We start from the raw sequence: 14,566 nt of genomic DNA, 5'->3' as shown, positions 1-14,566 counted from the left end.
TTTGTTGAGTTAATTTTTCCACAGTTCCTCGTCTGTTCAGAGATTATCTGTGCCAGACACGAAATCAAAACAAAAACAAACGGCAACGGAGTGGCACCAAAACGACCAGATTTTCGGCACGGAACACGCGAATCGGGCAGGATTCCACTTTTCACGGCGGCACAAGATACTGGGTAACACGTACGACACCAGACGGAACGGAATAATATTAAAAAACACGGTAGAACAACGCAAAGAAACGGAGCTCTGTAAGTACACAAATCAACAATTTTGGATTGATCAATTCAGAGACAATTTACTTCTTGGCGGCTGCCTTCTTGGCCACAGTCTTCTTGGCAACAGGCTTCTTGGCAACAGGCTTCTTGGCAGCGGCCTTTGGCTTGGCAGCGGCCTTCTTGGGGGCAGCAGCCTTCTTAACGGTGCCGGCTTTCTTGGCGGTCTTGGCCGTGGCAGCCTTGGCCTTCTTCTCAGCGGCGGCCTTTGGCTTCTTAGCAGCAGCAGCTTTCGGTTTCTTGGCGCCAGCGGCCTTTGGCTTCTTGGCCACGGTCTTCTTCTCACCAGCGGCCTTCTTTGGCTTCTTGGCGGCGACCTTCTTCTTCTTCTCGCCAGCTGGCTTCTTATCCTCAGCCTTGATCTTGAACGATCCGGAAGCACCGGTGCCCTTGGGTTGGGTGAACTTTCCCTTCTCGACACCGCTCTTCAGGGCCTTCTTGATGAAGGGCGACAGCTTGGCCACATCACACTTGTAGTTGGCAGCGATGTACTTCTTGATGGCCTGCAGCGACGATCCCTTGCGTTCCTTCAAGGCCTTGATGGCGGCAACAACCATGTCGTTGACTGGCGGGTGGGTGGATGGCTTCTTGGGCTTCTTATCTCCCTTCGGGGCCTTTGGTTTCTTGGTGGCCTTGGCAGGAGAGGCAGCTGGAGCCGCGGCAGCAACTTCGGTTTCAGTCATTTTGGTTTTGGTTTGGTAGAATGCTCACACTTCACGAGGAAAAGCTTATGAATGAAGCCAATGACAGCACCGAGCAGTCCGTTGTATTTGATGTCCGTGCTAGTGACAAGCGACAGGTATCGTTATTTCATTCGAAGAGAATCATTTTTATATTTTAAGAAAGTTTTTTTAAAAACACTGTTTATCTATCATTTGAACATTAAATCATTGATTTACATTTCATTTAATGAAAATAAATTCAATAGCTTATTAGAAAATCCATTCGAACAGACTGAATGTTGACGGAGGCATGGGAAGTTTTGACGTTTCATACCATCCTTTAGCAATAAAATTGAAGGTTGTTATCAAAAATGTCAATTTCCACTATTGAAACAATGACAATTGATATGATTTACTGTTCAAATTGAGAAATGGTAAGTTAACTTGATGGATCATCAAAATTTTTCAAAAAATTACATGTTTAATCCATATCAAAATACGATTTTACGAGACACTTTCAGGGGGCCATAATTTGAATAAAGTTCGTGAGTTATAAGTTGGTTAACTTAACAATAAAAGAACAATGAGTTATAAGTGAATGATGATTTCCCTTATACTCACAAAAAGTTTTGATTTTATATTATTAAAGCTATTTTGTAATTTTTATATAAAACCTCATCTTTTTTAAAGAACACAATGAAAGACTTTGCACACCACGTGTTCGGTAAAATATTATGCTTTGTATGATGCCAACTTATAGAACAACAACCACTGTTCTAATTTCATTTTTATTCTATACCACAATGATCCTTTTACAGATGTTTAAAGTTGAAAACATAATCATTTTGAGATATAGATTTCGCTTTTCTGATGTATAAACCTTTTTTGAGTGCCATTAAAAACTGATAACAATTTATTTACAGAATATTTGACCCTTTGAAATCAGTTCAAGTTACTCTGATTTTTCAAACAGTTTAAAATCCTTTTAAAGTAATAGACTTAAGACTAAAATCAATTAAATCATTTATTTTATCCGTCTCACTACCAATAAAAGTATCGACAATTAATTTTGACACGCTTGATTTAAAATAATAAATATTATAGATATCAAATTTAGTAGATTTCCGAAAAAAAAGCTCTTCCGTGATTCTTCATAAATTCAAGCAATTCAAATCCCTAAGCTTATGTGCTGTTATGCAAATATTTCTGAACAAAACACTGATAAAAAATTTTTGTATAAACAAAAACATTCAAAGACGAATTATAGCAAATATCGCTGATACATAATGCACGGTTCGAAATCTTATTTTCACCAGTTCGACGACTTAGAGCCGAACCATTGTCTTTTGAAAAATATCAGGAACATTTTTAAAGCCGAAAGATAGGCGTGTAAATTCATAAGGCGACAATAACTGCATTTTGGGAACAATCAAGTCAAATAAATAATTTTAAGCTTGACTAGGTTAAGCTTAAAATTCATAATTTGACTTGATTGTTTCCACATTGCAGCTATTGTAACCTTATGAAATAACACGTTTAACTTTTGGCTTTAATAACGTTCCTGATATTTTTCAAAAGACAATGGTTCTTATAAAATTATCGAGGATAACAGATTTATAAAAAAAACATCTTATATAGCCAAAGCATGTATGCATGAATTCTAAGGGTATGTGTAAACTATTTGAAATTGTTTTTTCTTGCTAAGAGCTAGTTTTCCGCTATTACTTCGTCAATTTTGATTGAAAATCATTGATGCGTTCCGGAACACACTCCAAAAAAAATCTCAACAAATAATGATTATAGTACATTCGAATGATTTCAACTTGAAAAGAAAAACAACTCATCTTTCATATACATGTTGTGGCCCTGAAAAGGGCCGTTTAGGAATCGTGCATGGTGGAGCCATTTACTTGGAACTGGTGTACTTGGTGACAGCCTTGGTTCCTTCAGAGACGGCGTGCTTGGCTAACTCTCCCGGAAGCAGCAGACGGACGGCAGTCTGGATTTCGCGGGATGTGATGGTCGAGCGCTTGTTGTAGTGAGCCAGCCGAGAGGATTCAGCAGCGATACGTTCGAAGATATCGTTGACGAAGCTGTTCATGATGCTCATGGCCTTGGACGAGATTCCGGTATCAGGGTGGACTTGCTTCAACACTTTGAAGATGTAGATAGCATAGGATTCCTTCCTGCGGACCTTCCTCTTCTTCTTGTCTCCCTTGGCGATGTTCTTCTGGGCCTTGCCGGACTTCTTGGCGGCCTTTCCGCTGGTTTTCGGTGCCATTGTAGTAGAGTTGTTTGGGTTAGATTCGAAACGAAACTGATGATTTCTGATTGGGTTGCAGCTGCTTTTAAACAGGCAGAACTCACCCGAAACGGTTTAAGTTATTTTTGATTCCGTCATTTTCCCCTATATTATTATGTTTCTTTTCACCCTATTCATGCTGCATCGAGGGTAGCATATTGCCTCGTCTGCGTTATGCTTTATGTTCACCATCGCTTTACCTGTCTGAAAACAAGGGGTGTCCAAAAGTATATAAGAACCGACCTTTCTGAGTTTCGAACATTCTACATTCGTCAGCTCGTTTGTGTAAAGCTACTCTAAACTCAACTCATCAAAATGTCTGGCCGCGGCAAAGGAGGAAAAGTCAAGGGAAAGGCAAAGTCCCGATCATCTCGTGCCGGACTTCAGTTCCCAGTTGGTCGTATCCATCGTCTGCTCCGCAAGGGCAACTACGCAGAACGTGTCGGAGCTGGAGCTCCCGTCTATCTGGCCGCTGTCATGGAATATCTGGCAGCTGAAGTGCTGGAATTGGCAGGAAACGCCGCTCGTGACAACAAGAAGACCCGTATCATCCCGCGTCATCTTCAGCTGGCCATCCGCAATGACGAGGAGTTGAACAAACTGCTCTCGGGCGTCACCATCGCTCAGGGAGGTGTTTTGCCCAACATCCAAGCCGTTCTGCTGCCCAAGAAGACCGAAAAGAAGGCTTAAACTGCGATTCGCCTCTACCCATTACCAAACCGTCCTTTTCAGGACGACAAATAAATTTTTTAAGAGTATGTTGATGCTTCTGCAATGAATCTGAAAACGCGCAAAATCCAAGCAACAAGGCAAATCTGCAACAGAGACGTTTGAAATGATCAAGCAGGCTTACCCAGATGTTGCTTTAGCAAGATGTGGTGTGTTTGGTTGGCACCAAGCCTTTTTAGAGTGCTGCGCAAAAGTCTGCCATGAAGACCGTGCTGGAAGACCTTCGACACATTGTCGGTGTTTGGAAGGTTCAACCATTGTTATGATTAATAGTATTTCAATACTTTGTGCACTCATGCGCATTTTTCTTACATAAAAACCAATTTGCACAAAGTTGACTCTTTTCCTCATTGCTGTGTAGCGTTTAAGAAATTAATTCGTAGACTTGCTAAGGCATTTTCAGAAACCATATTTGTTCTTGCAGAATTCACAAAAATGATTCGCATTAGACTAAACAGTAGGTTAACGAACTGGTTTCATAATCCGATTTGAAATCCCCACCTTTTATGTATGAAGGTGCACAGAAGTTTCCCGAAAGCAATCATTTGCCCGAGACAATTAAGGTACTATAGGTACTGATTTCATGTATTGTATGTCATGTAACTACTAGATACTGAAGACTCTGATACCTGACTTTGATGCTAAAATCAATTAGATCTCCTCCAAAAAACTTTTTGTGGCCCTGAAAATCTTTATTGGAAGTTTAAAGATCTATTTCCAACACACCAGGCATGTTTTTGTGGTAGCATGCAAGCGTTTAAACCTGCAGGTCGAGGTTCGAATCTCCTGACTGGTATCCAAACTTATCAAGGATTGTTCAAGTTGGAAACAATGCATGTAAGTTTGAGTACAATTCAGGAGGTAGTCTAGCATTGCATACAAGTAATGCGTTTAAGACAAAAATTACATACAAGCTTGCATGAAAAGACTCATGTTTTTGTATTTTTGGTGGTCTAAATCCTATCTGATTGAGGTATAATCTTGATATAATGCTATCAAGTGGTGATATAATTTAGTTATGCTTGCGTGGACTTTTTGTTATAGTTTGAGATATTTTAACATCCTACGAGTACTACTAAATTACATCTCATCTAGATAGGAAAAAATTGAATATCAAAATATCTCATCTTGATATAATTTTGTTTTTCTCTTCTGGTCGGGTAAATCCTAGTCAAGAATGTCAATCGAAATAAAATATTACCAAGATTCAAGAAACTTATAGTCGAAATTTTTGAGAATAATATACATATTTATAGAAACAGATATAAATATCTCGTTGAGATATGTTTGAGTTATTATTTGATATGCTCAGCTGATCGGGCAAAGCTTGTACACAATTTTTGTCTTCCACGCAATACTTGTATGTTATGTTGGACTACCTCCTGACTTGGAAATACTCAAACTTTCATGCACTGTTTCCAACTTGAACAATTCTTGAAAGTTCGGGTACCAGCCACGAGATCCGAACCTCAACCTGCAGGTTGAGAAACGTACATTGGAATGAGACCTTCAAACTACCAATAAAAATCTTCAAAACATTTGCTTGCCCAGCCGAAAAATCAACTGATTGAATCAAAAGAGGTATAATCATTTTTTTCGATACGACCAAAACGAGGATCTGAATTAGTTAATAATATCTTGTTGAGATGGGTTTGTGTAACAATTTTGATATGTTTTCCTGATCGGGAGGATCTTGAGTGAGCCTTGAGTGGGAACATGAATTGTTATGCTAATTATTTACTTATTTTACTCAATTACGGCTTATTCATGTATTTCGAATTTCAAAGCAAAAAACATAAAACTATTGTCATATTTATCCCAATATTTATAACTCCCTTTCCTGTCTTCTTCCAGAAACCGTTCACTGCTTCTTCCGACGAAGCCTCCCCCCGTGATGAAGAAGCGTCGCAACTCAACCTCGGCCTGGATTAATCGACGCAATTCCGTGACGCCCCCTTCGACGACCGTTCGGAAACGCTTCAAAAGTCTTCCGTTTGCTGCTTCTCTAGACGGCGAAGGCACCGAACCGGCCATCACCGTGGACGAATTCTTTCTGCAGGAAGCGATCGAGCGGGCTCGGGAAGCTTCTAGCGGCGATCGACGGAGGAACACCGATGAAGATGGCAATCAAACGGGCTTTATCGAGAACGACGATAGCAGCCGAAGTTACAGTGAGACCAGCGAAGGGATGCTGGCGGTCAACCCTCTAAGACTTCCACCACCCTGCAAGTGTCCCTACTTTGGCGAAGGCTGCAGCAAACAGCAGTACGAGGGTATCCGGCAGGCTGAAATCAAAATCGTTAAGACTACATCCAACTTTAGCTCAATTTCAAATTTCGATACACAGGTCTATAGCAATATTTCAATTTCCTCGCAACCAACACAATCCACCTCCAGTAGCCTTTCGACGCTTCCGGCCTCGGTTGGATCGTCGATCGTATCTCCAAACAAGAAGTTCAATAATCTGAAGAGCGTATCGGTGGTCACGTGGGATTCCCGAAGGCATCAACGGCGAGGTTCCAGCTTTGGAGGTGCACGAACATCACTTCTCCTGACGCCTACAAAACCGAGTGCCTCCAGTGTATCTCTTCGACGATCGGCCACCCTAAGACACCACAAAGATATCAGTGGATCAGCAGTAGCAGTCCCAGGGACGGAAGTTCGAACACCCAAGAAGAACAGCTCCTCGCCATGTCTAATCCAGCACCAAACCAACGTTCGGTCGCACCATTCCCGAAACTCTAGCGTTATTTCTCGAAACTCCTCGCGTCATGGTCGAATCATTCGCCTCGAACAGAAAGCGACCAAAGTCCTGGGTGTAGTATTCTTCACATTCGTCATCCTGTGGGCACCTTTTTTCGTGTTAAACCTGCTGCCAAGTCTCTGCGGGGAATGTGAGGAGAGCATCGACCATTGGGTGTTCGACTTCGTGACCTGGCTTGGCTACGCTAGCAGCATGGTTAATCCCATCTTCTATACCATCTTCAACAAGGCTTTTCGGGAGGCGTTCAAGAAGGTCCTGTTGTGTCAGTACGGATCCAAACCTTCCTGGCAACCGACCAGCTAGCATACCGTCACCAACCGAACTGTGGCAAACGATGCCGTTTAACCAAATTGTGAGTGGGTAACTAAAGCTGCTAGGAAGGGGGCTTGGGGAGAGACGAATTTTGTAGATCAAATTAAAAGTGCAAACTGTTTCAAATTATAGCTGTTAAGTTAACACATAGGAATAGTTCGAAGTATCATGGATATAAATTTTAGCATAGTTTGCGTGGGCCAAAACTTTTTAAAACAATGATTTAGTTGAAAAAATGTATCCATCATAATTTTTTTTTTCATTTCAGGAAATTTCAATTTCATCAGGAAAAGCCGACAAAAATATGCGAACTGTTCTGCTTGCCTCCAAGTTAGATTCGAACCCATCTCTTTCCCTCTTACTTTCTCATACCTACTTGTGAAGTGTCGCTAGCCTCCAGAAAGAAGAAACGCCTATTTCTTGGTTCCTTTACTGACCGGCCAGAACTAGAAAACTCTGTCTTTCTTGAATGTGCAATGTTTTGATGACATTCTGTCGAGTTAGGGTTTCTGCCAATGAAGTGCATTAAGCAAAATTGTTGTGTGCCACATGTGCCATCTTTTTTATTAGTTGATCACTCAGATCGTAAATCCTTTTTACGGATTGCATTCCAAGGCACGGCGAGTGACCGAGTCCCCCCAGTATGCTACTCTTGGTCCATGGGTGCAATTGGTCGACTCTAGATACTATGTACCTCTACGCCATAAAGTCATAATTCCCATCTGGACATCGAGGGCTGTACTCGAGATGGGAGACTACGTCCGCAATTAAGCGTTCATCGGCTTACTCAGTTTGAAGTCCAAACTCCAGCATATACATATAAATACCCTGCCTCTTGTTTCGATTCAAAACTAAGGACCTTTCCTCTGACGACTCGAGGTCCGGCCTTTACTCGTAACTCGAAGGTCGCTTGGTTTTCTCGACTATCGTGCACTCAGCCTCTGTTCGAGGCCACTGCAAGAGATCAATGATCTCTCCTCTAACGACTTGAGATCTTGAGAACGTCATCGTACACCGACTCGAGTGACTCACCCGCCGACGACGTGAAGTCACTCTACCCGAGAGTATTTCGTGGCGTAATTACTCTTCCCCCTACGAGTTCGACTGTGAAGAAGGTCAAGTCTTATCCCCACAGCTTCCGTCGTAGGGAGCGCGTTTAACACAGATACTTCGCGGTGGTGTAAGTATCCTACACAACGTTCGCGACGTACCTAACAGCTCGGTCTACGCAGAAGGTAGAGTCTTATCTTTGTATGCTTTACTGCTAGGATCGGACGCACATTGACCGAATACCCCCCGCCGAAAGGACACTCTTTTCCGACCGTTGTCCGGTCTTCCTCCTTCCTTTGACTGCTAACTTTGGCACTGGCAACCCTAGGCTTTTTGCCCGCCGAGTGACGAATCGAGAGCAGCTTATCCTAGACTCGCGCAAGTCACAGCATACATACGGGTCTTTGATGCTTGCGACTCAGATGAATCCCGACGGTGATGTCATCCTACTCATGCTCATCCGACGGCGACGTGAGACCACTCTACCCGAGAGTATTCCGCGACGTGAATACACCTTCCCCTACAAGTTCGACTGCGGAGAAGGTCTTGTCTAATCGCCACAACCTCCGTTGCAGAGGGCGCGTTCGACTCGGATACTCCGCGACGGTAACGTTGAAGGTATCCTCCATACAGATGCGCAACGTTCTAGGCAGCTCGGCATACGCAGATGGTATAATCTTTTCTTTGAATTCTTTTCTGCCAGGTTCGGACACACACTACTCAGATGCTCCCCAACAAAGGAGTCACCCTACATCGGTAGCGGACTGGTGCTGGTTCCAATTCCTCTGCAGGGCAGTCATGATCCGGGTGATCCCATCGCTGATTACGCGCCAAGTATTGGCATTATCACACATCCTCCGCACGATGTTGTTGGCTGTCGTGTTTGGTACCCATGTTAGCACGTACCCCTTCGAACCTCGAACAGTTGAACACTACGTGCTCTGGTGTCTCTACTGTGTCACCGCAGGTTGGGCAGAATGGTGAGGTCACGTCGGGCATATGTACTGCATGAATCATCCGTGACCAGTCGAGAACTGCGTCATGCAGAAATCCACCTCTCCACGTCTCCAATTCATCCGAAACCCGACGTTAAGGATCAAGCGATGGGTCCACCGGCTGCGTTCCGAGCTTTCCCACTGGTGCTACCAGCTGGATATCGAGGCCTCTCTCAACATCAGCAGCTACCGAGGACACCGTTCGGTATGCGTTGATAACTCGCAGGTTCATCAGCCGCTGCACCCTGCAAAGCTTTTGCAGATTACACTGTCTGCTCAAGGCTGCCTTCCAGACTGCCGCTCCGTATCGCAAAATGGAAGGGGTCATGTTCGTCAGGACCCTCCTTCTGCTGCAGTGGATCGCGAGTTATTCGACATGACCCGTGAGAGGGCTGCTGTCGCCATTGCCTCTCTTTTATAGGCGTAGTCGACGTGGGCCGTAAAGCTCAGCCGGTCGTCGATCATCACCCCCAGGTACTTGATCGCACGCTTGGATTCGATTGCGCATGTTCAAGCTGATATCGTCCCTGATTATGCTGAAATCAGGTTGGTGATCAGCACCATCTCGGTCTTATGGTGAGCCAGACGCAAACTCTTGGAGCGCATGCAACTTTTCACCTTCTAAATAGCTAGAGTAGCGAGTAGTTGAACCTCTCCGGTTGATGGGCTCGATGCCAGGAGAACCACGTCGTAGGTGAATCCCACAAGTCCACTCTAGTGGAGAGACGCAGTCTCAGCAGTTCGTCGTAGACGCAATGTTCCACAATACCGGGCGAAGTATCGATCCTTGTGGAACCCCTGCCGAGACACTCGTTGTTTCCAGTCCCTCGCTGGTCATATTTATACTGTAGTTGGCGATTCCGGGAGTAACACTCCACCATCCTACAGATCGGAATCCTCATATGAATGAGCGACGACGCAATCGCTACCGAACTGCCGCTTTTGAAGTCGTTCTTCACGTCAAGGGTACCACTGCTCAAAACCGGTTTCTTTTCTTCTTCTTCAGCCTAGCTTCGTCTGCCCCTTCGATGACACGTCGAATGGCATCCACCGTACTGCCTACCTTTCCAAAAACCGAACTGTTTATCGAATAGGCCGTTCGCACTTTCAGTGTAGAGCTGGATCCTGCTCTGGACCACCTTCTCTAGCACCTTTCCAGGAGTATTCAGGAGACATATCGCGCGATATGTCGCTGCCGCTTCACTGCTACATTAGGGATGCCATCCGGACCCGGAGCTTTGTTCAACTGGAGGGACTTAGCGATGTCGCGCAGTTTCTCCAGCGAAATCTGCTGGAACAGCTGTGGAAACAGCTCGTTGACAATTTCTCGCAGTTTGTTCGTAACGATTCCTCCGCTTCGCGTCTTGGCCATGACAATCCTGTAAGCGTCGTCCCAGGGGGGAAATCCATTCTCGTCCATCAATAGATGGTGGGGACTTCGTGTTCACGGCGTTTTTGGATGATTTACCGTAATGTGAAGATCTGGTCGGTCGTAGACTGTCCATCCATGAAGTCGGCCTGATGGCTTCCCACGAATCTGTTTGCATGAGGCGTTAGGCGGCGGAGTTGTGTAACTTCGTGGGCGGAATTGAGGACAGTGATCGCTCGGTAATTCTAACAGCCAAATTTGTCGAAGTTCTTGTAGATGAGGCATATCAACCCCTTTTTTCGTTCCTCCGGTAGCTGTTCTGTGTCCCAGATTATAGGCAGTTGGCCAACTTGTCCGGGCTCATTTTGATGAGTTCAGCTGCAATGTCATCCTTCCCAGCCGATGTGCTGCTACTCAGCTGACGAATGGCTTCCTTAACTTCACTTGTCGTTCTGAGTGGCTCCTCTACGTCGTTAGCTAGGCTGGCATTGTACCTTCTCCCACCGTCTTGGTTTCCTGCATGTGCGCCGTTCAGGTGTTCATCGAAGTGCTGATTCCACCCTTTGATCACTTCACGATAGTCCGTTGGGATGCCTCCGTCTATATCCTGGCACAATTAGGCTTGCGGTACGCAGCATTTGCAGGATACGTTGAGCTTCTGATAGAACTTTCGTGTTTTTTAGGAACGATGCAGCTGCTCCAGCTCCAGGCGGCGCTTTTTCTTCTGGAAAATTCGGACTGGCTGCCTTTTACGCTGTCGATAATTTTCAACGATCCGTCGGGTGCTTCTTTGCACTACTACCGCCCTCGGGGCGTTCTCTTCTTCCATCTTCCTCCTATACTCCACGCCGTAGCAGTCGTTTCGTCGAGCTCGATCCACATGTCCAATGACGTTCTCCGCCCGCAACACTGTTGATGGCTGTCTCGATGGTATCGCAACAGTCCTCGAGAGGGGCTTCGTTAAGCTCGCCTTCAACCGATAGCGCTGCATCGAGCAATTGCGCGCTGTCTGCGGCGACATCAAGTTGCTTCAGTCGTGCGATATTTAACCGAGGTGTGTGTCGTTTTCGTATGTTGTACACTACGAAGAGTGTGCGATGATGTCCGAGAAGTGCCGGCTGTCTACCAAAACGCGGTCGATCTGTGATTGCGTTTGGTACGGTGATTTCCAGGTGTACTTGTGTGGGGGTGATCGAAAAAGGTACTCGTACGACCATTTGTTTGGAAGCGGCGAAATCTATGAGTCTGAGATCGTTTTCGTTGGTCAGCTGGTGCGCACTGAACCTCACGGTTTAAATTCAACCTTCTGGCCGATCTGAGCGTTAAAATCTCCGATGACGATATTGATATCATGTTTTGGGCAGTGGACGTATTCACGTTCTAGCTGCGCAAAGAATTCGTCTTTGTCGTCACCGAAACTTCCAAGGTGAGGGCTGTGCACGTTGATGATGCTGATGTTGAAAAAGCTGCCCTTGATTCTCAACTGGCATATTCGTGGATCGATCGGCCACCACCCGATCACGCACTTCTGCATTTTCCCTATCACTTTAAAAGCTGTTCGAACCTCATGTGTGTTGCCGCAGCTCTGGTAGAAAATATGACTATCTCGCAACGTTCGTACCGTTGAGCCCTTCCAGCATACCTCCTGCAGCGCAATGATGTCGAACTCTCGGCACTTCAACTCGCTGGAGAGCACGTGGGCACTGCCCTTCCGTGTTCCATTCTCTTTCGTCGCGTGGGTCTTTGCCGCTTTCCATCAGAAATTTGTTGTTTATTGTTCGTGCTTTTTTTGCATCCACCGGTGTTGGGTACTCGATCCCCGCAAAGATTGCTCGCACCACAACCAGCAGCACAAGGAAGTTGAGAATCAAAGTTGTAAGACAAGAGGTGATATGACCACTACTCGAAGATTGGATGTTTGGAGTCTCGAGTTGCACATTATCTACCATTCGCCAGCCAAAGTGCTGTCATATTTATTTAAAAAATAATTTTCATTCAATCTGACTGCCAAAATTATTAAAATTGTAATTCTCGTAGCGTATTCTGTGAAAATTTTGTAAAAATTTATATCCATGATGTCGAACAGAACTATTTCAACTCATACACACACCGGTGATATAAATTGCAACCTAGACGATATGTCGTGTTTTAGAAGAAAATACATGTTTGTACCTTTAGTAGACTTTGCTTGGTTTCTGTTTTATTTGTGAAAGAAATATTTCCAAAAACCACAATTATTTTTAAAAAAAAACTTCCAATTGTAAGAACAATCTTTGATCGTAGTCAATTTTCTTAAGTGGAATTTTAGATTAATGGTGTGACATTATTTTTACAAGCATATGATTCAATCAATAATTAGATGTAAACTTCTTGTAGAAAACCCAAAAACGCCTTCCATTTCATAATGATCTTGATACGGAAAATCCGAAACCTCTTTCCATGTGGCAGAATGTATCCTCAGAAGCTTTCCCTATGCATGGCATGATTTCCATTGCCATTCTTCTAATTCATTAGAATTTCTGAAATTTTGCCATAATTCCTCGTCCTTGCCTCAAACCGGGGAGACATGCTACAACTTTGTGGAGCAACTTTTCGGGGGGACTAAATTGTAGCTTTGCGGTGGAAATTACTGCATCATACAGTCATACACATACACATCCATACATATTTGTCGAAAGCTTCCAACTAGTAGCAACATAGGTATAGTTACAGTCGGTTTGAAACTAAACCGCTTATTCATCGTCGTGAGATCACTTTTGTGCCACCACCCGCAACATTATGGTTGAATCATTTTGTTCGCTATTAATAGCTAGCCTATCAACATACACGCGTCGGTACGCCGGCTCACATTTCGAGTTTGCTTTGCCGCAACGCTCTGGCTGGTTTATTTCGAGCACAATTGCCAAAGGATAACAAAGTCATAATTAGATGTAGTAATGATTGGAAACTTAATGTAGCGAACGCAGCTAATTGTCAAATGACTTTGAGCCAAGGGTGGTAATTGCAACAATTAATAAATTCAAATATTCAGTAAACTCACAGTGGCTTATTTGCTCAACATTTTTTTATTTCTTGTTATTTCTTTAAAGGGTGAGCACGAAATTATTGCGACACATTCAACAGGGCTTAATTTTTTTATCATTGACGAGAAATCAACCAAATTTTTCACACTTTCTCGTTGATGTGTATTGTTTGCATGCTGTCAAACTCGAAGTCGTGGTTTCCGTTTCAACGAAAATGGAGGAGAACCAATGCGAGTCGAGAGAGCAAATTCTTTCCAAACACCTGGAATTTCCTGACCTGTCGCACCGGCAGTTGGGAAAAATGTTGAACATTCACCATTCAACCGTCTCCAGAGTGTTGAAGCGGTTTCAGGAGCGGTTGACGCCATTCAGGAAAACTGACTGGAAGAACTCAGCAAAAAGTTTGCGGAGTCGGTAAACATACGTTTACGTCGGTTTACGTACTCCCGAAAGTAGCTATCCAGAGTGAGTTCGTAGTTTTGTTTAAACATCTATAGAACAGACCTATCTTCCTTAGATCTTGATCGGAAAAAAGCCTTCTAGCTTTCCTTAAGCGGTTACGTAATAGCTGAAGATGCGGATTCCACCTTGCCTGCGATAGTTAGATCCAATTTTAAAAGCAATTTTTAGTACAAATCATACTTACGTCATACAGTACACAATTTACATAAACAACAGAGCGCGTCGCTTCCTTCATTCTTGCTTCATTCAAACTTTCGTTCAACCATTTGTCGAGCAAATAAAGTAATCTTAATTCTCCACTCATACGAGAAGGTTTTCTTAATCCGAAGTCCTCAACAAGTTCTGTCAGTGGATTCCAGAACCAGGATTGACGTATGATACGAAATATCAGAGTACGATATCAAAGGAGCTTTGACTCTTCTTAACACTATCACCATTCTAAAGCTAAGGGAACATGTGTCAATACAAGAGAAGTGACATATATTAGGTGAAACAGTTATGACTGTCGACATGCGATACAAGTTTTGATCAAAAACTTGATTTAATAGGGAATATAGAAGCCTTTTGGCAACCCTAAAAAAAAATATATTTTTTTTTGAATTTTTTTTTTCCACGGAAACGATATT

General features: G+C 43.8%; 4 protein-coding genes across 4 annotated transcripts; 2 read left to right on the top strand and 2 right to left on the bottom strand.

Moving 5' to 3' along the window:
• Nucleotides 1-293: 293 nt before the first annotated feature.
• On the bottom strand, nucleotides 294-982 carry LOC129758017 (histone H1B-like). The gene has a single exon (XM_055755434.1). The coding sequence runs from the start codon at nucleotides 953-955 to the stop codon at nucleotides 296-298; it is 660 nt and encodes a 219-aa protein (XP_055611409.1). The 5' UTR covers nucleotides 956-982; the 3' UTR covers nucleotides 294-295.
• A 1,797-nt stretch (nucleotides 983-2,779) lies between these two features.
• LOC129758029 (histone H2B) lies at nucleotides 2,780-3,215 on the bottom strand. Its single transcript, XM_055755446.1, has one exon. It carries the CDS (start codon nucleotides 3,213-3,215, stop codon nucleotides 2,841-2,843), a length of 375 nt encoding a protein of 124 aa, XP_055611421.1. The 3' UTR covers nucleotides 2,780-2,840.
• A 311-nt stretch (nucleotides 3,216-3,526) lies between these two features.
• Nucleotides 3,527-4,122, top strand: LOC129758021 (histone H2A). The gene has a single exon (XM_055755437.1). It carries the CDS (start codon nucleotides 3,552-3,554, stop codon nucleotides 3,924-3,926), a length of 375 nt encoding a protein of 124 aa, XP_055611412.1. The 5' UTR covers nucleotides 3,527-3,551; the 3' UTR covers nucleotides 3,927-4,122.
• Nucleotides 4,123-5,859: 1,737 nt separating this feature from the next.
• On the top strand, nucleotides 5,860-7,032 carry LOC129753380 (dopamine receptor 4-like). Its single transcript, XM_055749197.1, has one exon. The coding sequence runs from the start codon at nucleotides 5,860-5,862 to the stop codon at nucleotides 7,030-7,032; it is 1,173 nt and encodes a 390-aa protein (XP_055605172.1).
• The last annotated feature ends 7,534 nt before the right edge of the window (nucleotides 7,033-14,566 follow it).

The sequence above is a fragment of the Uranotaenia lowii genome, chromosome 3, assembly GCF_029784155.1.
Source record: "Uranotaenia lowii strain MFRU-FL chromosome 3, ASM2978415v1, whole genome shotgun sequence".
NCBI classification, from domain to species: Eukaryota; Metazoa; Arthropoda; class Insecta; order Diptera; family Culicidae; genus Uranotaenia; species Uranotaenia lowii.
The sequence above is the reverse complement of the archived record's forward strand: the minus strand, read 5'-3'. Positions and strand labels throughout refer to the sequence as shown.

What these genes read in the sequence shown, in the direction of transcription:
- LOC129758017 (XM_055755434.1), bottom strand. Translation starts at nt 955, where the DNA reads ATGACTGAAACCGAAGTTGCTGCCGCGGCTCCAGCTGCCTCTCCTGCC.
- LOC129758029 (XM_055755446.1), bottom strand. Translation starts at nt 3,215, where the DNA reads ATGGCACCGAAAACCAGCGGAAAGGCCGCCAAGAAGTCCGGCAAGGCC.
- LOC129753380 (XM_055749197.1), top strand. Translation starts at nt 5,860, where the DNA reads ATGAAGAAGCGTCGCAACTCAACCTCGGCCTGGATTAATCGACGCAAT.
- LOC129758021 (XM_055755437.1), top strand. Translation starts at nt 3,552, where the DNA reads ATGTCTGGCCGCGGCAAAGGAGGAAAAGTCAAGGGAAAGGCAAAGTCC.